Source organism: Mastigoproctus giganteus, chromosome 11 (genome assembly GCF_048544385.1).
Source record: "Mastigoproctus giganteus isolate SK-2022 chromosome 11, ASM4854438v1, whole genome shotgun sequence".
Lineage (NCBI taxonomy): Eukaryota > Metazoa > Arthropoda > Arachnida > Uropygi > Thelyphonidae > Mastigoproctus > Mastigoproctus giganteus.
The window spans coordinates 59508121-59530595 of NC_143585.1; the positions used below are offsets into that span (position 1 = coordinate 59508121).

Consider the following 22475-nt stretch of genomic DNA (forward strand, 5'->3'; position numbering starts at 1 on the left):
AACAACTGCTAAACAATCATATGATTATCTTTTAATATAAAATGTTTATTTTGTCAGTGAAATTGAATTTCTAGTGCAGTGTGAACTCTAAAAAAAATCTCCAATTTCTTCTTGCTTGTTTGCCTGTTTTTTCCCCCGTCTACAAATATCCATTTGTTTTATTTTAAAGCTTTTATTTTAAAGGCTTCAAAAACTGCTTCATTGCTCAGAAGAGTAAGATATACACTTACGAATTATTTTATTCAGGCATTTATATAATAGAAATTTTAATAATCATCATTTCTTCTTATAGGAGAAAGATCCAAAAGAAGGAAAAAACTAGCTAATCAGAAAGAAAATTTCCATGAAGATAACAGCCAAGTTAAGAATATTTTTAAAAATGGGGAGCAATTTCTGGAAGTGAAAAAACTTGAAATTTTGGAGCAAAATGACAATCAGGTGAGATTGTTTTCCTCAAAGAATTTCAGCCAAGTAATTGCATGTGATTATATCTCGGTGCCTCACACTTTGCTGTTTAATTATTTGCATTAATAATTATTTTGGTTATCACTTTGTATAAGGCAATGGTCAGGCCAGGCCTTGAGTACTTTGTACAGTTCTGGGGACCTCATTTTAGGAAGGATGTAGATTTGCTTGAACGTGTACAGAGAAGGGCAATAAGATTGGTGAGGGGAATGAAAGGATCGTCTTACCAAGAGAGGCTTAAGTTATGCAAATTTCAGTATCTGGTCACTAGGCACCTGCGAGGTGATCTGATTGAGGTGTATAAGATCTTGAATGGTTTGAGAACGCTGAATTCTGATGGGATTCTTCCACTTGCTTAGATTACGAACCTAAGGGGCCATAAATTCAAATTGAGGAAAGACAGTTGTAGAATAGATCTGCAGAAATTTGCCTTTAGCCAGAGGGTGGTTAATTGCCGGAACAAACTTCCATCTGCCATTGTGGAAGTTGATAGCTTAAATAAATTCAAGGAGGAACTGGACAAACTTTTAGAGGAAATGGATCTGTGAAATTGTTTTTTTTCTTTTTTTTCCTGTGCTTATATAGCATCTGGCTGATGCTACATAAGCTCATACACTTGCTTTCTTGCATCACTTGCCTCCATTACTACTACTACTAGCACTTTTTTTTAATAGAAAACCCTGAAACATAACCAACAAAACTTTATCCCATTAAACTGAAACATAACCAACAGAACTTTATCCCATTAAACTGAAACAAAACGAGAGGAAGACTGCAGAATATAAGAGCTTGAGAGTTCTGCCCTTAAGTCCCCAGTCTGTTCTAGTCACATGGGCCAGCATGGCTGTGTATCTCTTGATCTTATCCTTGGTATGATCGAATTGCAGCATGAAGGACCATTTATGATTGAGGAGGACACTAAGGTATTTTACAGTTGTGTGCATTTTGACAGATGTGCTTTGGAGTCAGATGACAGGTGGCCTATGGATATGGAGGGTACCTTTAATCAGCAATGTTTTGGTTGAGTATATGGTAAGTTTGTGAGCTTCAGCTCATTCAGTAAGAGCATTCAAAGCCAGGATGATGTTTCTATTCCTCAGAAGTGCTACTATTCGATCCAACTCAATTCGATCCAGATGCTGGCGAATATCAAGTGATTGCACCAAAATCACCCTCCGAGGTGGCAGCAGCAAGGTGAGGAGAGCAAAAGGAATGAAGATGGATGATGACAATGTCCAGGTTCCTGATGATGATTGCAGCAAAACAGTTCCTATCAGAGAAATGAATCTTACGGAAGCAGTGCGGGTAGCCAAGAACTCTGCCACAAGAACAGTAGGGTTCTTGGAAAAGGAGAACGTCAATGTTACACTCTTCCATTGTTTGGTGCAGTTGATTTGCCACTGAAGAAGACCTTTCTGCATTGACTTGTGATACCGAGGAAGACAGTGGAGCACTGTCCCACCCGTACGGCTACCAAAAGAGAAGGCAAGACCATTCAGCCCCACCAACTGGAAGTGCTTCCTGTGCAACTGCGCTAGTGACCATCCAGGAAGGAAGGAAGGAAGAAAACACATGAAGTGGAGCATCGAAATGAATACATCGTGCAAGCATACTACAAAATAATGAAGCTAGAGACCAATATGACAACATACAGGGCGAGACTACATACTAAGGCGTTGGAACGATTCCCAGATATTCAGGTCACCGAACAGCGAATAGTGAACCAGAGAAGGACGATCATCATGAAGAACCTGATAGCTCCTGCAATCTTGGAAAAAAATTAAGCAGGACATGAGTGATCAACTACAAAGAATAAAAAATATGGTCAATACGGAACCAAATGAGAAAGAGCAAGAAGAAATATAACCTGCAACAGCTGAAGTGGAAAGAGACAAGTGGAACAAGACCCTAACAGAATTCGAAGGAATGGACCAATAGAACCTTGTGGAGAGCCACAGACCACCTCAATCAGGAATTAATTCCACATTACCTCGACAAGAATGGTGCAGCGCTGAAGGCCATCCACACAGCAGTATATTGTGCTGCCATAACAGCCACTAGGAATAATGGAAGAGAAACAAGAGACTAGCAGCAGAAGAAACGAAAAGAGAAGCCACTTCGTCAGCTCATTGCTGATGAAGTAGGAGGCAACTTTAAGGCAAATGGTAGGAATAGTCACTTCCCATCGTTTTCTTATCAGTCAGGACGTTGACGGCCTTGACTAGTTTTTCTTCACCAAGTGTCACATTAGTGAGATTATACTGATTTTTCATCAAAATATCCTTCACGAGACACTTATAAAATTAATTGCCAGAATGCCATATCTGTTTAAGGCAGTGATAAAACCTTGTGGAGGATATTTTAATGAAAAATCAGTATAGTTGTTAATATTAATCATTTCAATATTTTTTGCTGCTACTTTTTCAGTGCTTAATAAAAAATCTTAAACTTGTTAGTAGTGTGTTGATTTTTTCATTAAACCTGATATTGTACAATTTCAAAAAAATTAATGACAAATGTTGTCATAAACTGTGATTCCAAACTTTTAGGCATGAGTGTACATAATTAAAAACAGGCAAGAAAAAGGACGTGCAATAGATGATATCTTAATATAATGTATAAACATCATGTGATTGCAATCCTGTGGTTAAACCATCATAAAAGCATTTCATCATTTTATCAGTTTGATACTTTGATTTTTTGTGATGGTGCAATTGCAGGATCACAATTACTGGAAAAGGTGGAGGAGAAAACATCCATATTATGCGTGATTGTTAGGCTGTTAATAATTATGACATTGTTAATGCAATTGCATCATTATTATAACGTCTCAGATTGTGAAATTCTTCACTAAGAGCCTTCCTCTTACACTTTGAATAAGAAACACTTCCCCGTCAGAGAAAGTCTGCTGTTACTTATTCCCACTTGAGCACTACCACCCAAATGGCACCATTTCAAAGCTGTTTGGCCTCTCATTATTAGGCAGTTAGGTACGAGAAGTATGAGAGGTGACAACCCAGTTTTTTTTTGTTTTTTTTATGTGAACCCCAAACACGAGAGGTATTAGAACCTATAGTACTTAGTACCGTGCTTGGGTTGGAGGTTGAGAAGACGAAAGAAGATATTTGTTGACATTGGACTTGAACTTCTGTGATTGTAATTTTCAGGAAATATGTATGAAGGAAGGTTGTTCCAGAAAACGGCAGTTGAATGAATAAATGAGGAAGATGAAAAGTTGGTTCTGTGGGTTTGAAGTTGGACAGTAAATGGATGTTGGCTGGTGGTTGCACGTGTTCGGACTGTTTTGAAAGAGAGAGCAGGAATTATAGAAGCCAATTCAGAAGAACAGTGCCCATGGAAGTATCTGTAGAAGAGGCATGCAGCAGAAACAGTGTGTCTATGAGAAAGCGAGTTGAGAGACTCTGTTATAGATGGATCATTAATTAACCTAACTGGCGTCTTCTGAATGGAATCAAGAAGCCTGAGGGAAGTTTTGGGGGCACCACCCCAGATGTGGGAACAATATTCCATGGCAGGGCGGATTTGCGATTTATACAGAGTGAGCAGCTGTTTGGAAGAAAAGTAATGCCTAGAGCGAAAGAGAAAACCAAGTTTTTTAGATGCAGAGGAAGCAATATTTGTAATTTGCTTGTGCCAAGAGAGATTAGAAGTCAGGGTAATCTCCAAAAGAGATATATCATTTTGCCTAGAAATTGGAGTGTCACTAAAGATATGCATAGGAGCAGAAGAATCCTTTTTGTGAGATATAAGACAAGATTGAGTTTTAGAAGGGTTGAAATCAACTAAGTTGTCTTTGCCCCACTGGAGAATTACCCGAAGATCGGCATGTAAGAAGTTCTTAGCAGATTTTCGAGAAGTTGAAGCTGATCGAGCAGAACAAGGTTTCTCAAAATGGAAAGTGTAATGCAATGTGCTACCATCGGCAAAACTATGGATAGGATTTCCAGTCAATGGAAGAAGGTCATTGATATACAAGAGGAAAAGAGTGGGGGAAAGAACTGAACCTTGGGGGACACCGGCATTAGTGGAGAAGTTAGAAGACAGAGAAGCATCTACCATCACCCTCAGTGAGCGATCAGAGAGAAAACTGGATAACCAATTACTAAAAACAGTTGGCAAACCATAATATGGAAGCTTGTTTAGAAGACCTTTATGCCAAACACGATCAAAAGCCTTTGAGATGTCAAGAGCAACTACTTGTGTTTCACCGAACCTTTCCATTGAATTAGTCCATAAATGGGAAACATAAGCCAGAATATCACCAGTGGATCGACACTGACGGAATCCATACTGGTGATCGTTGATCAGACGGAAGGTTTCTAGGTTGTTTAAGAGTTGGCAGTTAATTGATTTCTCCATTACTTTAGAAAGAGTAGAAGTAATTGCAATGGAATGATAATTGGATGGGAGGGATTTGTCACCCTTTTTAGGAACTGGCTGGATATGAGCAAATTTCCAAGCAGAAGGAAAAACACCTTTGGAATAAGAAAGTGAAAAAAGGCGGCAAAGAATAGGAGTAAGTTCAGGATCACAGGTTTTGAGAACAAGTGGAGAAATACCATCAGGACCTGGAGCTTTCTTAGCATCAAGATTCATCAAAATCCTTCTGATTTTAGGGCAAGAAGCAAGTTTTCTACTCTTAGCCTGTTCAAATTCTAGTTTGGACTGATTAATAACTGCTTTACAATTGTTGCGAGCTTTGGTGTAGGCAGAAAATGAAACTGAAGAATTAGAAACAAGCCAATTACGATATGCAACATTATTCTCTTGGACAGCCTTAGCACATTTATTGGAAAACCAAGGTTTAGATAAAGGACGAGATTTTAAAGTGGAGTGTGGGATAAAGGATTCCATTCCTGCAAGAATAATTTCACTGACATGATCTGAGCAAATGTTGACATCAGAAGTTTTGAAACAGTAATCCGACCAAGGAAAAGAAGAAAAGAAGTATTGCAGGTCATCCCATTTTGCATTCTTGTAATGCCAAACAACACGAGGTTGGGAATAGCCATGAGATAAAGGTTCCATTGGAGAAGAGACAATCACCAAGTTGTGATCTGAAGTGCCTAAAGGACCTCTCACTTTGACCATGTACTTAGAAGGGTTGTGTGTGAGAAAAAGATCAAGCGTATTGGCTGTATGATTAGGATTGTCCGATATTCTTGTAGGTAAATGAACAATCTGTGCTAGGTCATTAGTAATTGCAAAAGCCTCAGCATCTCAACCTGCTAGGTCGGTGTGATTAGAAAACGGAAGCCAGCTGGAGTTGTGAACATTAAAATCACCAAGGAAAATTACCTCACTGTTAGGAAAGTTGGACTGGAGAAAGTCAAGTTGCAAAGAGAGGAAGTCAAACAGCTACAAGTGATTAGTGGAGTTGGGAGAACGGTAGAGACAACAGATGAATTTGACACAATGAGGTAGAGAGATTTTAAGCCAGAGAAGATCAGAGAGAGAGAGGAGATTCCAAATTGCCAAGTCTCTGACAGGGAATATCAGAACAGACATATGCACAAGTATCACCTTTGAGGCGAAAGGAATCATACAGCGAATAATTTGGGCATCTGAGATGAGCAGTAGCTGAATCAACCGATAACTGAGATTCTGTCAGAAAAAGTACATGGGGTTTGGCAGACTGCAAGTGGAAATGGACATCGTTGAGATTAGAATTGAGACCACGTATATTTGTGAAATGAATTAGGAAGTCCTTGGGAGGTTTAGATCTTTTCGCAGATAAGCTTGCTGTATTAGTTTGACAATTCATGGTGTATTCAATAGTAAGAAATAGTGGGTGGGACATGCTGTATGAAGTAATGAAATTTTTGGATATGGCGTGTCATGTGGTAAGAATATACCCAGATCCTTGACATAACGTGGCCTCGACAATGCTCCCCGCATACACACTACTCGGACTCCCTCCAGTCACTATCTGGCAGAGTAGAGGTAGCAAGATTATACACTAGCTGATCCGGAAGCCTCCTAGAGAGTTACCAATAAGTTCAGTCTGCTGTACTAACTAGCGGCCAGCCTGCGAACACCGTTTTAATAACAAATAAGTCACAACTGCAAACACAGTTGTGACTTATTTGCAGAATATGAGAGATGCAATATTTGGCATCACTCATATTGTGTAAATGTATTAATTATAATAAAAAGGTTGTAATGTTAAATGTTAGTGTTAGTATTTATGCACAATCCTCCTTGATACTAACCAGAAATGGTTAGTATTAAGAAAGGCTTGGAGTGTTTTCTGTAATTACAGTTTGATACATCAGTGTTTTGATGGTGGTACAACTGTAGGATCACAATTACTGAAGAAGTGAAGGAGTAAACAAATGTGAAATGTGTGATTGTTAGATTATTAATAACTATGATATTGTTAGGGCAGTTTCATATTGTGTGTGTCTTGCACTTCCATTGTTGTAATTTAGAAGTTGAAAAAAAAATCTAGAAGAGAAAGAAAGTAAATATTGGAAACCAGAATGATTGGGTGTAATTGCTCTATAAGGGAATTTTATTAATAAATTCCAAGGAATTACAGTAGTAATTATTCTGCTTTTTACTCTGGATGTTTTTCTCAATGAAGAGCATATGTTATTGAAAGTTTATTGAGTGAGTTCATTCTTGCAGTTAGGGACATAATTCATTATTGGAATGTTCATCGATTGTATTATCATTATTGTGGTACGCAGTTACTGTTTAGGAAGTTATTTGCCATTTTGTTCAATGAAGAGCACTACTTTTCATAAGAAGTTTTCCACTGAAAAGGAAGAAGAGGTCATATAAATATTTATTTCAACAGCAGAGCAGCACACAAGGTTTCAGATATGATAATTCCAGTTTTATTATGGTGATCCAGATAACTATTATTCAGGAGGTCCTGCATAATTCTCTGTAGAATAATAAATCAGGAACTATTTGCACTCTTATAATTCTTCAAGTTTGACTATTACATTAAGGAAAGGACTTATTAACTCTTACTTGGGCATAAGTTTACATTTTGGTTAATATGTTAAGAGATACACTCATGCAAGATGAAATATTATTCTCTATCTGTTATATTTTCTAATTAAAGAAGCTACTTCATTGAATTTTAGTTAATATTGGTGAGGATATAATTAATATTTACTTAACTATCTATTTTTTTCCAGTATGTGTTCAACTTTACACTTATTCCTACATCAAAAGCACACGTAAATGAACTTATTTTTTTATGAGTGTGAGAATCATAATTCTTCTAGTTAAGGCAATAGAATGTATATATTACAACAAGATACATTCATTAATAGTATTCTGTTCTTTGTTATAAGTCTTTATCATATGAATGGCACAATTTACATACTACTTCTTTCTGTCATGTCTTAAGTTATGTGGCTCTCTATTAAAGTTAGTCACATGGTTATGTTCAAGCTCTGACTAGGATGATTCAGCCCATGTTAAATGATCTGGAGAAAATTCAGTTTAAGATAAATTAATGTCACTTTGACTTTCTTCATCACTAAGGGTATGGTCTCAAGTTTTGCTTACATTTGGATCACAAGATAAGTTTTGGTATACTGGATTCACTACCTTTATTACAACTCCTTTTTGGTACAATAACCTTATTATCCTCACTACTTATTTAATCTATGGGTTCCTCCCCCTTACAATATTTGAATTCATATTCATCCTAGAACCCTTGTCTATTAAATAACTCATATATTCTTCTTGTCTCTTCAGCTAAAGGTTGAGGGTGTATGTTTACTGATTTTTTACTAATTGGATACCTCTTTAAACAATCTGCATGTGCTATTTGTGTATTGTATTTTATAGTGGTTCTCTCTCTCTCTCTCAAAGTTAACTGCAGACGTTTTCTGAATGGGTTCTGTTGTTTTTCTGTATGATTTATATTATAATTTGAATTTTAAATTAAATAAGTTTCCTACTTTTAGTTAAGCTTTAATATCGTTGTTTATTAGATCCCTAGTGTGTTTTCTACTTGCAATTCTAATAATACTATTAGTGTTCCCTTTAAGGTCTCCAAGCTAAATGTTTCTGGCAGTCAGGTTAACTTCTCCTTCTGCCACTTACAACGAATTTACAACAGATTAACTATTTACTCAATGATTTTTCACTTTGTCACTTCCAATATCCTTACATATTATCTGTGTAATAAGTCTGCAAAAATCTTCATCATGTTATTAATTAGAATTTTTAAATTTGCAATAACATACAGTATGACCATAATTATTACTAATATATTTCACATTGTTGCCTTCTGTAGCCCTTAAGAGATGGAATTTTTAGTCCAAATAATTTTATGTTACTTTCATATTGATATACAAATGCAGCTTTCCTTAAAAGGTCATCATTTCCGAAAAATTAAATGATAGGAGTGACAGTCAGTTTGCTTACATATTAGAAACAGTTTGAACAAAAAGCTCTGTTCTGGTATTTCAGTTGCAAAATTCAACTTGTCCTTAACATACAATTTTATGTCTTCCCTCCCATACACACTTAAGTCTATTTACATTACTTCAAACCTTCAATTTCATGTTTTATTCTGCTTCAGATTTATTTAAAACAGCAAATGTTATTAGTGAACAACTTTAACAGTAGAGTTATACAGTTTACTCTCGCTACAGACTCTAATCTTAATATGTTGTCTGGATCTCTCTCTCTCTCATATTGATAACAAATATTATCAACTGTGCAGTTAACATATTGAAATTTCAGATTATTTATTAGAAAAACTTTCGAGCCTAAAGCAAGTAAGGCTGTTGTAGTTGATGTTGTATACCCAGTAATATTGTGGGAGGTGGCAAGGCAGTGAATTGGACCATGAAGCTTAATTATAAGGGTTTCATTGGACTCAGCAGCAATTCCGTTGGATTGGAGAAGTGCCAGTGCATCATCAATTCATAAATGACTGAAGGGGGTGACTACCAACCAGTCAGTCTGAAATTCAGAATTTGAATTCTGAAGGAAATGAAAGCAGCAAGGTTTTGTAAAGGGAAAATTATGTTTAACCAACCTGGTTAGCTACTTTGACAGTCACTCATGATAAGAAATAATTTTGATATTGTTTACTTGAATTTCAGCAAAGCATTTTACTCGGTCCCACATAAGAGATTACCATATAGGGTGTAACATGTTTGGAACCAGCAAAATTCCTCAGGCAGAGGGTTGAGATTAATGGTTATTCTTCAGATTGGGCTGTTGTAGCTTTTCCCAGAGATCAGTACTGGAACCACTGTTTTTGATTTTTTAAACGACATCAGTGAAGGGATACAGGGCATGATGTTAAGATTAGCAGAATAGTTAATAATCAGTACTAAGCATAACTTCTTTAAGACAACAATAGATTCCAGGGATGGTCAGAAAAGCAACATCTCTGTTTTAATGCAAAAGGCAGGGTCTTACACTTGGGGAATAGGAACACCAAAATAACTTACACACTTGATGGACTGGATTCAAAACAGTAGAGGAAGAAAGTGATTTGGGAATTATGATATGTTCGATCCAAAGGCTGCAACATGGGCTACAGAGCTTGGGAACTAGACACCTTAGAGAAGGCTCTTGTTTATATTAGAAGAAATATTTTAGAATTCTTAGAAACAGGGAAATGAGAAAGCCACAAAGATTTGTTTATAAATTTATTTGTAGATACTTGTTTACAATTGAGAAAAGTGCAATTTACACTCTCTCTCCATATTACCTTTTACATCCACTGAGAGGGAAGGGATGGGAAGCTTATAATATAGTTTTTTTTTTTTTTTTTTTTTTATGTAAACCTCCAAACATGAGAGGTGTTAGAACCTATAGTACTTAGTACCATGCTTGGGTTGGAGGTTGAGAAGACGAAAGAAGATATTTGTTGACATTGGACTTGAACTTCTGTAGACTGTAATTTTTAGGAACTACGTATGAAGGAAGGTTGTTCCAGAAACCAGCAGTTGAATGAATAAACGGGGAAGATGAAAAGTTGATTCTGTGAGTTTGAAGTTGGACAGTAAATGGATGTTGGCTGGTGGCGGCACGTGTTCGGACTGTTTTGAAAGAGAGAGCAGGAATTATAGAAGCTGATTCAGAAGAACAGTGCCCATGGAAGTATCTGTAGAAGAGGCATGCAGCAGAAACAGTACGTCTATGAGACAGCGAGTGCAGACACTGTGAGATGAGTCATTAATTAACCTAACTGCCCTCTTCTGAATGGAATCAAGAAGCCTGAGAGAGGTTTTGGGGGCACCACCCCAGATGTGGGAACAGTATTCCATGGGAGTGCGGATTTGCGATTTATACAGAGTGAGCAGCTGTTTGGAAGAAAAGTAACACCGCAAGTGAAAGAGAAAACCAAATTTTTTAGATGCAGAGGAAGCAATATTTATAATTTGCTTGTGCCAAGAGAGATTAGAAGCCAGGGTAATTCCCAAAAGAGATATATCATTTTCCCTAGAAATCAGAGTGTCACTAAAAATAAGCATAGGAAAAGAAGAATCCTTTTTGCGAGATATAAGACAAGACTGAGTTTTAGAAGGGTTGAAATCAACTAAGTTGTCTTTGCCCCACTGGAGAATTACCTGAAGATCAGCATTTAAGGAATTGGTAGCAGATTTTCGAGAAGTTGAAGCTGATTGAGCAGGACAAGGTTTCTCAAAATGGAAAGTGGAATGCAATGTGCTATCATCAGCAAAACTATGGATAGGATTTCCAGTCAATGGAAGAAGGTCATTGATATACAAGAGGAAAAGAGTGGGGGAAAGAACTGAACCTTGGGGGACACCGGCATTAGTGGAGAAGTTAGAAGACAGAGAGCCATCTACCATCACCCTCAGTGAGCGATCAGAGAGAAAACTGGATAACCAATTACTAAAAACAGTTGGCAAACCATAAGATGGAAGCTTGTTTAGAAGACCTTTATGCCAAACACGATCGAAAGCCTTTGAGATGTCAAGTGCAACTACTTGTGTTTCACCGAACCTTTCCATTGAATTAGTCCATAAATGGGTAACATAAGCCAGAATATCACCAGTGGATCGACACTGACGGAATCCATACTGGCGATCATTGATCAGATGGAAGGTTTCTAGGTAGTTTAAGAGTTGGCGGTTAATTGATTTCTCCATTACTTTAGAAAGAGTAGAAGTAATTGCAATGGGACGATAATTGAATGGGAGGGATTTGTCACCCTTTTTAGGAACTGGCTGGATATGAGCAAATTTCCAAGCAGAAGGAAAAACACGTTTGGAATAAGAAAGTGAAAAAAGGCGGCAAAGAATAGGAGTAAGTTCAGGAGCACAGGTTTTGAGAACAAGTGGAGAAATACCATCGGCACCTGGAGCTTTCTTACCATCAAGATTCGTCAAAATCCTTCTGACATCCTTTTGACAGAAGACCACAGGAGGCATTGAATGGAGTGTGTTGGGAATAGTGGGAGGTGTTTTACCAAGATCGTTAATGCATGAGTTGAAAGAAAAATGGGATGCTAGCAGGTCAGCTTTCCGGGATTTTTTACTATCTATCCCGGAAAATCGAGAGTCTACTATATATATATATAGTAGCATATGTACACTGGTGTTCAAAGAAAGTGCATCACCTAGGAATTTCACATTTCTAACCCTTTTTTGCGATGGTATGTTACATTAATGACTAGCATCACAAATAAAATATAAACAAAAGATATTTTTAATAGTTAAGGCAATAACTAGTTAAGTAATATTTGACAGGTGGTCTCAAAATATTCCAAAATTAGCATTTGCAACCTTTACCAACCAGTTTTGGTAAACACAACAATTGTGGCTGAAATGTCAGAAGCCCTCAGTTAGCTTCAGTTTATCATTTTAAATGGAAAACAAAATGAAAAGTTCCCAGCTGCAAACTAATATTTAGTTGAACCGCCTCTGGCCCTGATGACAGCAGCACACCGCCGAGGCATCCACAAGATCAATTTCTGAAGATAATCAACTGATAGTTTGTGGTTCCAAACATGAATTATGAAGTTCACGAAGGGTCTTTGGTTTCTTTCTGGGAACTGCACTTTTCACACAATGCCAACAGTTCTCTATAGGATTTAGGTCTGGGCTGTTTCCTGGCCAGCTAACAGTTGTAATGGACCATTCTTCCAACCATTTTTTCACTTTTAACAAATGTAAACACATTACTGACGAACCTCTAATGCAGAAATGAAGCTAAAGTAACTACAGAAGTGCCGACTTACATTTTTGCCTGATGACAAGGAGCAGAGTCGTCCTGAAAGATGCAGTTACTTGGCAGGTTGAAATGGACTCTAATGGTTGGCAGCAATTTGCCTTCCAATATAGTCAGGTATCCATTGGAATTTACAGAGTCTTTTATAAACTGCAGGTGACCTACTCCACGATACATAATTCACCCCCATATCATTTGGCTGATAGGGAATTTCACTGTAGACACCATACAATCTGGATGGTATTCTTCACCATGTCTACGGCGAATCGTTTGTCTCTCATCAGAGCCATGCAAGTTTAATTTCTTCTCATCCGAGAAAATAACTTACTTCCACTGCCCTGGGGTCCATTTGACGTGCCCCTTACACCAAGTTAATTGGGCCCTTTTCATTTTTTGTGTGAGGAGGGGTTTCTTCTTAGGACAACAGGCTACAAGTTCATTTTTGAAGAGGCATCTTCTGTTACTGCACTTGCTACCACTCCTGTAGTTCTTCCCATTCTTTTTTCAGCTAAGACGAAGAAGCATTACGGTTTTTAAGGCATAACCTCTTCAAAACATGGTCCTATTTTGGCGTAGAGACTCGTTTGTGTCCGGTTCCTATTTTTATATCAGCAGAACCAGTATTCTTGAGTTTGGAAAGAAATCTGTTCACTGTCGACTGATTACATGATACTCTGTAAGCAATATGTTGGGAAGAACATCCTTCCTCACGTAAAGCAACAGTAGCACTCTTTCTTTGTGGCATCAACTGCACATAACTTGCTATCCTGACAAAAGCAAGGAATGACTGACTGCCACTCTTGCAGAATGTGCTTATACAACTGAAAGTAACATCTGATGCAATATTATGTCATCACCTACACGCGTCAGTCTTATCTGATGCAATCTGTAAGAAATATTGCCATATACTTATGTTATGCGGACGACAATTACAATTTTAAGGGGTGATGCACTTTCTTTGAACACCAGTGTATGTGTATATGTATACAGTTGAACTTGGTTATAATGAGCATCAAGGGACTGACAAAATTTCCTTGTTATAACTGTTACTTGCTATATCAGTGATAATGGAGATGGAGAAACCCCTGGGGCCGTTAAACAATGAACACTTTATATCAGTAATGAATTAAATCTACCTCCTGTTTTTTTAAATTCTCAATAATTTGGTAAAAAGATAGATACAAAAAACAAAAGAAATATTAGAGAGAAAAAAATAATAAAAGGCATATATACCTACATATTATTTGTATTAATATGCTTGTATAAACTACAATACACTTAATATTAAACTCAATTTATTTCTCTGTAATTAAAAACAATACTATTCAATAATAAACACGATATAAATTAGTCTTTATTTATGAATCTTAAAATTGATGTTTGTTTTAAAGATTTCACTTTGATAAGTTTCCCCTTAAAACACTCAACACGTTAAAAGTCTCATTACTTGCCTCAATTCATTAAAAAAAAAAAATTGCCAAATGTTTCCATTGCTCCTTGAGCTTGTGAGATTGTCGGCACTGGTTTTGATTCACTTTCAGTTGTCATCATATCTTCAACACAATTATGATCTTTGCAATTTTGCGTCGTTACCATCTCTGTTGAGCACAGCATCTACAATGTCACTCTCTGTATGAAGACCAAGTCCGATGCAGGTGGTCATAAAGCTAAGTCGTCCATTTCATTTTTGTCTATTTCAAGAATTGGGTGTTTTCGACTACCCGAGCAATTAAGAATGTTTGCATAGTTACTAAAATTTGTTCAGTATATCCGTGTAGTATGCTTGTTATAACAGTGAGCGATTGTATGGGGATATGTGTAAATTAAAATCATTATGGCTTTTTGTTCATTATAGCCATGATCTCGTTATTTCATTCATGCTTGTTATAACCAATTTTGACTGTATATAAAAAAAGTACCATAAAAATTAGTTGGAATAGAACACAGAAAAATGGCACTAAAAGTCAAACACATGAACACAATACAGAACTGTATCAGTAAATTTGTTAAAATATTTTCCTTAATTCAGAAAACATTTATTAATTGTGTAATGTACATTTCAATATTTAGTATTAGTATTAGCCATATAGTGCAAGGAAGCTACAGGCAATAAAAGCCTGTAGCTGCCAGAAGAAAAATATAATAAATAACTGAACTAAAATAAAAAAATAAAATTCCTGGTGTGTTTCTCTTCCCCACTTGAGTAACTATCCATGACCTTTCAATTTCCCCAGGCCATCGCCTCAACTACCCAAAGAGGTATCTTATTCCAGTAATTAACTCACTGGCTAAAAGAAAACTTTTCACAATCCAGTAAATCTCTTTCCCCATAATTTGAATTTGTGTTCCCTCATTCTTTAATTTCTTATAACACTGAAAATTTCATATCCATTCATTTTACACTCAGAGCCATATGGACCTCGGAGCCATTCCTTCACCCTCTAATGGTGCTTGGTTGTCAAGCTCCATACTTAACATATTCGAAGTCTTTCCCAATATGGGTGTCCTTTTGCAGGTCTCACCAAGCAGGTTGCCCACAAATCAGACCCTTTCAAGAAGCTCAGCATCTTTTTTTTTTTTTTTTTAGGCATGCTTTTCTTACTTGGATTCAGTGTTCCAAGCATATTCTTGCTATTTCCTTATACAATGAATTATGACCTCCCTATCTCTATAAGCAAATGTTCAATAAATTGTTAATAAGACACCATGGGCTACCATTGTCACCTCTACCCTGTGCTGAGAACTTCATATAGTGTATCTTACTGTATCTTAACTCCCAAATCCCTTTCTTCCTCCAACTGTACCTTATCTCCCAAATCCAGCTGTATCTTAACTCCAAAATTCCTTTCTTCCTCTATTCTTTTTAGTTCATCCCCACAAAGTATACAAGTTATTTTTGAGTTGTAAGACTTTGCATTTTGCTGCATGAAAACATATCTGTCGATTTTTTAACCATACTTGAAGCCTATCCAAGTTATCCTGAAGGAATGTTTCTTTGCTCTGATCATTAATCACCCCCCAGTCTTCACATCATATGCAAATTTTACACCATACTCTCTGTGCCTTCATTGATATCCTTTAAAAAAGTCAAAAGCTAGTGTCCCTGTTTGTTAATAATAATATATAAATGAATAAATATTCTGATTATATTTTCTGTGATGGCCATCTGGGATCACATGAGAAGGTAACAGATGCAGATCTTTTAGCTGGATGCTATTACTACCAGTAGCCTAAATATTATAATATATTTAATGATGGAAAGCAAATTTCCAAGAAATATTTTCAAATTGATTGGTCAGTGGTATTAGGTTATGGCATGAACACGTGCTGCAGCCAATCAACATCCTTTTACTGTCCAACTTCAAACTCACAGAACCAACTTTTCTTCTTCCTCATTTATTCATTCAGCTTCCGTTTTCTGGAAGAACCTTCCTTCATATGTATTTCCTGAAAATTACAATCTACAGAAGTTCAAGTCATATTAACAAATATTTTCTTTCGTCTCCTCAACACTCATGCACTTTCAGAGGTTTTCAGAAAAAAAAAAAAAAAAAAGGTTAAAATTTCATGTACAGTATTCAACTTCTGTTTTCTGGAACAACCTTCCTTCATACCTGTTTCCTGAAAATTAGAATATGCAGAAGTTTAAATAATGTTAACAAATATCTTCTTTCATCTACTCAACCACCAACCCGTGCACCGTACTAAGTACCATAGGTTCTAATACCTCTCGTGCTTGGGATTTTTGGAGGGGGGGGAGGGAAGGGTAATTTCATGTACAGTATTTCATCATCAGGGAACTCTAATTATTAATGTGCGTATAAGAGTGTTCTTGATTAACTGTTCTCAGTAATTTTTATTACACTCCAAAATTAATAGATAATATTCTTGCTGACCGGGCTAGCTGGGTGGGTAAAGTGCCTGTCTGGCAACCCAAAGGTCGCGGATTTGAATCCCGCCTCGGGCTTGGATCAAAGTACTGCAAAAACCTTGGGAGGTGCACTATGGCCACAGAAGCCGATGTGCCAACAACTACAAAAAAAAAAAAAAAAAAAAAAAAAAAAAGATAATATTCTCCCATTAATGTGGTACTATAACTTAAATGCATAAATATTTTTATTCCAAAAAAAAATGTAAGTGTTGAATGTTTGTCACAGTTGCCTCATAGTGAAGTTTTTCTGTTTTAATCATACAGACTAGATGGGTTTGGGGGCATCCAGATTTATCATTTTCCATTATTTATTTAGTTTAAATAAATGATGGGTAACCATTTTCTTATTGACCAAAATTTTAAACTTGATAATTGTAAAATTGTACTTGTAAACTTGAAGTCAATTTTGACTTATCTTGAAAACTAATATAGTACTAATATAATATAGTACAAATATCTATTTGTGAAATCTCCTTAAACTCAAAACTAAGTGAATAAACAGTTGATACACATTAAATGAAACGTCCTCTCCATATAGTTTACTAAAGAAAATTTATATTTCATTGTATATTTTTAATCTTTGTAAAATGTACATGAACCTTATTTTTTCTGTAAGTGTGAATGATGGTATAATGCTCACATCCAAATTTTTAAATTAATTAGCACACAATCTGGATTATAGAAAATGCAGTAATCAATTTCTGTTATGAAATGATCATATATCTTGATGTATCATAATTTTTCTTTGTGTTATTCAATATGGCAATTGAAAAATTTATATTATTTTATATATAAAATATTTGTAGATATTAAACGAGGGAAGCCCAGCAGTTTCATCTATCATAGAAGGAGGTTAGTATTGTATAAAATTTCTTCAAATTTCTACATTGATTTTATTAAAAGCATTAATGTATGATTCCTGCTCATTTATCATTAGTTGATGTGACTGTCATAAGTGACTGTCATGCTTGAGTTGTTAATACATTTCAAGCATAAATCACATGGACTTTTAGATATACTTTGTTGTGGAACAATTAACTTACCTGTTTCAAGGGATATCCATTATTAATTATATTACTTGACTATCACTTTTATGTCCATGTTTGCTTTTGATCACCAATATCATCAACAAAATTTGGCCCATTGCTAGAACAATTTGAGTCACTGAAAAAAAACAGGTGCTTTCCCTCTAGAATAATGTAACTGGGAGCTCGTCAGGAACTCAAGACTCTAGTAACCTACCAAGTGATGCACTCCCAATTCGGGTCCCACAACAGAATAACCAAGTGTGAACTGCTCTGGTTCAAAATGACTTAGTTCTGTTAGGAGATTCCATTGTTAGGGAAATCTTTTTTGTAATAAGAAAAGGTAGACTAGAACCAGGGTATGTCTGCCAGGAGCAACTATTAATGATGTCACCAACAGACAGTCAGATTTTAAGGGGGGTAAAGAATATTATTAATCATGTGGGGACTAATGACATTAAGCATACATGATCTGATGATTTGTTAGACAAATATAAGACCATGCTAAAGAAATGCTGCGAGTTAGGTCAGAATGTCTATGTGTCTGGAATTGTACCCATGCATGATAGGAGAGATTATATGCTAAAAGCCTTGTAGATTAACTCAAGACTTGTATAGTTCTGCAAGGCTTTTGGGGGAAAATTTCTATCAACTTGGCCTGCACTTGTCAGTAGATGGAATCTGTTTTGTAGAGATAGGATTCATTTAAATGAAGGTGGTCCAAGAGTTTTTGCTAGTATTATTGAGGATATCTTAAAGGTTCAGGGAAACTGCTATTTTGGTGGGGGGGAAGGGTAATATAGATACAAATTTATCTGATAATATTGGTGAAAGTAACGCTTGCACACACCTCAAGAGTTCTTGTTTGTTACTGCAACAGCACATATTAGGAAGATGTTCTGAGGGCAGAAATTTTTCAAATGAACGGGTAGGGAAGCAAGCTTAAATAGCTTTAAAGAGTGTGTCATTGAGTTAACTATACAGAAACACAAAGTCTTAAATGTTTATACAGTTAGAAGTGTCATCAATACTGAATACTGAAACCTGAAATGAATTTGGGAAATGTTATCTTTGAGCAAAAATTCAATTTCTCAGCACTAATGCCCTTTATACTCTCATTTTCAGTTGAGAATCATGATTATAAATTATGAGCTAAATAAACTTTTTCTGTCAATATTTTCACATGAGCATTCTTTTAGGTGTGACAGTATTATCAGCCAAAAAAAAAAAACAGTTATCAGGAACTAGATGATTGTTGAATCACCAAAATTGGATTGGTACAGAAATTGATAAGCTTCGGTGTGAAAAAGGCATAATGAGCCTATGGTATATATCAGGCGATGTTAATAAAAGTAACAGGACAGATTGCTGAATCTTTATTTATTATAATGCATGCACATCTGAATACTTGATTATTTACAAATGCCTGTTGAATATTTACAAATGCCTGTCGAAGGGATAAAATGATTAATCTCAGAGCAGTAAGTTTAAACCTCTGTAGAATCAATGATTAAGGATGTATTGCAGGATCATCTGGATAGAAATGGAAAAATTGCTGAAAGCATGTGGGTTTTCTTTCCTCTGTTATGTTTTTGCAGGCATTCTGCTGATAGCAGAATGAATTTTGCCTTTACATTGAATTACCTTGTATGCTACTTTTAAACAAATGATGCAGCCAAATACTTTATTTGTCATTTTTAACAAAGTGGCAGGTTTCTGTTATAGGACTTGCTGATCAGATAGCTCAGATACCTCCTGGATACCTCATCAGATAGCTTCTAGAAGTCATCTGCAATACCAGAGCAACTCGTGGTAAAGTCCAATTTCATTCTACTGTTACCATTATATTTTCTAGTTGTGTAAATCTTGACACCCAAAGCACAAAAGATTGTGAGAAAGTCCTCATACTTTCATTATTTTGAAGTTTAATTTTCATTATTTGGAATCATACTAACTTCACTGATTCATATAGGTTACAAAACAAAGATGTATAAATTAATTTTTTGTCCCAAGAAAAACTGTTTAACATTTTTAGTGGGGTGTTGCCACACGTGGGCATATCGATAATTGATGCGAGCTGTGTACTATATTTTTGTGGAACTTTGAAATTTTTAAAATATTAATCTGACTATTGTCCAACACTGGAGTGAAATTATTGTCAAAAGTCAATAAAACTCTTTGCTTTTTTTTTTTGAAGCATTAATATCCTCTATGTCTATTTCTGCATTATTTGATTTGATTCTATTACACTGTAGATTTTAATTTTGCTTTTTGTAAATCGAAATAGGACAACTGAGGTCTGTGGTGCAATCTTTTCTTCCAATTTTCAAAGCTGTTTTCATAGTGACATCTGTTTAATGCAGATGTCACTACAAAATTGTTTCCAACTACTGAAATGAACTACTGAAAATGGCAGAGCATACTTAGAAAAATTTCAAGACATTTCCTAGATTACATGTTAACATTGTTTGAGGCAACTTTCAAAACTGATCTACATACATTCTATTCTGCTGATAGGGTTAAATGTTGGTTTTAAAAAATTCTCTAATACCTTTTTAATTGTACAAATATGCATTATTTTATTTTATTTATTTTTTTAATTTTTTGTATGTTTTCTTTTGTAGAAGGAATTCCCACTACATGTATAATTTGTTAAATAATACTTATTGCTTATATTATTATTTTATATTCAGTCTTCAGTTGTGTGTTATAAATAATTTGAATGAATTATATCTCTAATTCATTACTGTAGTCTGTCAAATAATAGATTATCTGCTGTAAATAAATTATTGCATTGTTATGTAAAGCACATAGCTTACCTTATAAAGACTTTCCCAATAACAGTTAGTTTGGTTTTACGAGTATGAGCAAGCACTGTGTGCGCGATTGCTTTGAGTTTTAATGTTATTAAGGTTATGTCTAAGTAAATATTATTTTAAGGCAAAAATATTGAAAATGCTTCATAGTTCATTCAGCTCCATTCCAAAGCTTATTTGGGCAGTGGTAATGTTTATAATTGAGTGAGAAAGAGACAGGATAGTCAGTGCTGAAGTTATAAGAGGACCAGTAGGGTAAAAGTGTACTGGAAATATAGTTCTTAAGTTTATTTTTCTCTATGGATCTCCTTGTCATATTTTTTTTTTTTAGCTCTGAAAGTTATGCACACATTAGTTATTTGCACATTTTTTTACTGCAAAGTTCTGTTGAATTCCTTGGCAAGGCAGAAGATTTGGCAATAATGGGGGAACTCAGGCCTGTTAAAATGTATGCAGTGGACAGTTTACTTGAGATAACTAAGGGTTTACACTAAGGGTATAAAATACATAAGAAATTACACACCTTGTACACTTTCATTAGATTAAAGAATTTTTATTAAATTTTAATAAATAAAATTCTAAAATACACTTTTGCTTTATATTCTGATAATCTTATTTGGTCCTGATTACTTATGAATAACAAGACTTTTGGTTGTACAACTCCTTATCAGGCAGTCCAGCCAGAAGAAGGTAAAGAGCCCACACATGAAAAATGTTGACCTACATAAATACTGCCGAAAGGATTAAACATTGGTTTTAAAAAAAAAATGGAATGCTTTTTTAATTGTATAAGTATGCATTTCTGGTTTTTGTGTGTTTTTTAAATTGCATAACTTTATCATCTTTTCTTTCATTAGATTAAAGATTTTTTTTTGAATTTTAATGAATAAAATTCCAAAATCCACTTTTATTTTATATTCCGATAATCTGAGTTGGCTCTATTTAATTGAGTAACAAGACTTTTGGTTTTACAACTTGCATAGGTTGGTTTGATGGTGCTTTGTAACCCAGTCCACAAGAAGAGAAAGTGACTTTTGAAATGTTACCCTATTTATGTTTATCATTTTTTTTAATTGTCTTTTTTTCACTTTCTTGTAACCATAGAAAGTAAACACTCTAATGCTACCATATGCCCTTAAAATATGCTCTTAAATGAATTTTGTTAGAAAGCCACCCATTAACATTCAAAACAATATTACAGTTTAAGTTCTAGGCTTGTAAGCAAGGAAATATTACCACATTTCTTACACACACACACACACACACACTGTTTAAGAAATGTGGGTTGTATTTTTTCCTTCTGTAACATAGTAATGTTACAGCATCTAATGTGTCATACCATGCTTTTAGCTCTTTTCAGGTAATAATTATTCATAAAAGTTTGATGCTACCAGGGTCATCTTAAGTGGCCTTAGGAGCCTTAGGGGCCTTAACTTCACTGCAAACACCCAAAGAAGTTACAAGCAGATGAGCAGTATACCACTAACACAGATCCACCACAACTTGAAGGCATGATCAGAGTGGTGTTCACTTAGCAAACACAGCAAATATCCACCATGATAACAAACTGGGTTTCAGAAGGAAGTGACTTCCTTCATTTCTCCATTTCAAGAAGTTAAGGTATTTCTCTTCCTTTAAGAATAGTGGACTGAAATCTCCATACACAAATAACATCTCTCTCTTGCAGATCATTCTGAAACTTAGACACCATAAAAAATATTACTCACATTAGCTAATGTGGCATTTTGGGCAAGTAACAGATTGAACACCTGTATCTTCTATGCCTGTTTGCTTACAGCACTTAAATTAGAGTATAAAGTTAACTTGATTTATCTATTTATAGGTATACTAGCTGTAACTGAAGAAACAAGGGTTTTTACAATGAAAATGGGAGCAGAAAAGATATTAGTGAATGGCAAAACAGCGTATAGCATTTGTTAGGGGTTAAGGAAATTCTGTTAAAGGAGTGGCTGAATTTTCTTGTATTTTAAAAAGAACTGTAAAAAGGTTTTTAAAGTATTATGTGAATCA

At 35.4% G+C, this 22475-nt stretch overlaps 1 protein-coding gene across 1 annotated transcript in view; it reads left to right on the forward strand.

Moving 5' to 3' along the window:
* Positions 1-22475, forward strand: part of LOC150078036 (uncharacterized) — a 321641-nt gene that overhangs the window by 95124 nt on the left and 204042 nt on the right. Inside the window, exons 7-8 of the mRNA XM_090384437.1 lie at positions 293-438; positions 17410-17455. Of these exons, the coding sequence (XP_090240563.1) occupies positions 293-438; positions 17410-17455 (192 nt within the window). The remainder of the gene's footprint in view (positions 1-292; positions 439-17409; positions 17456-22475) is intronic.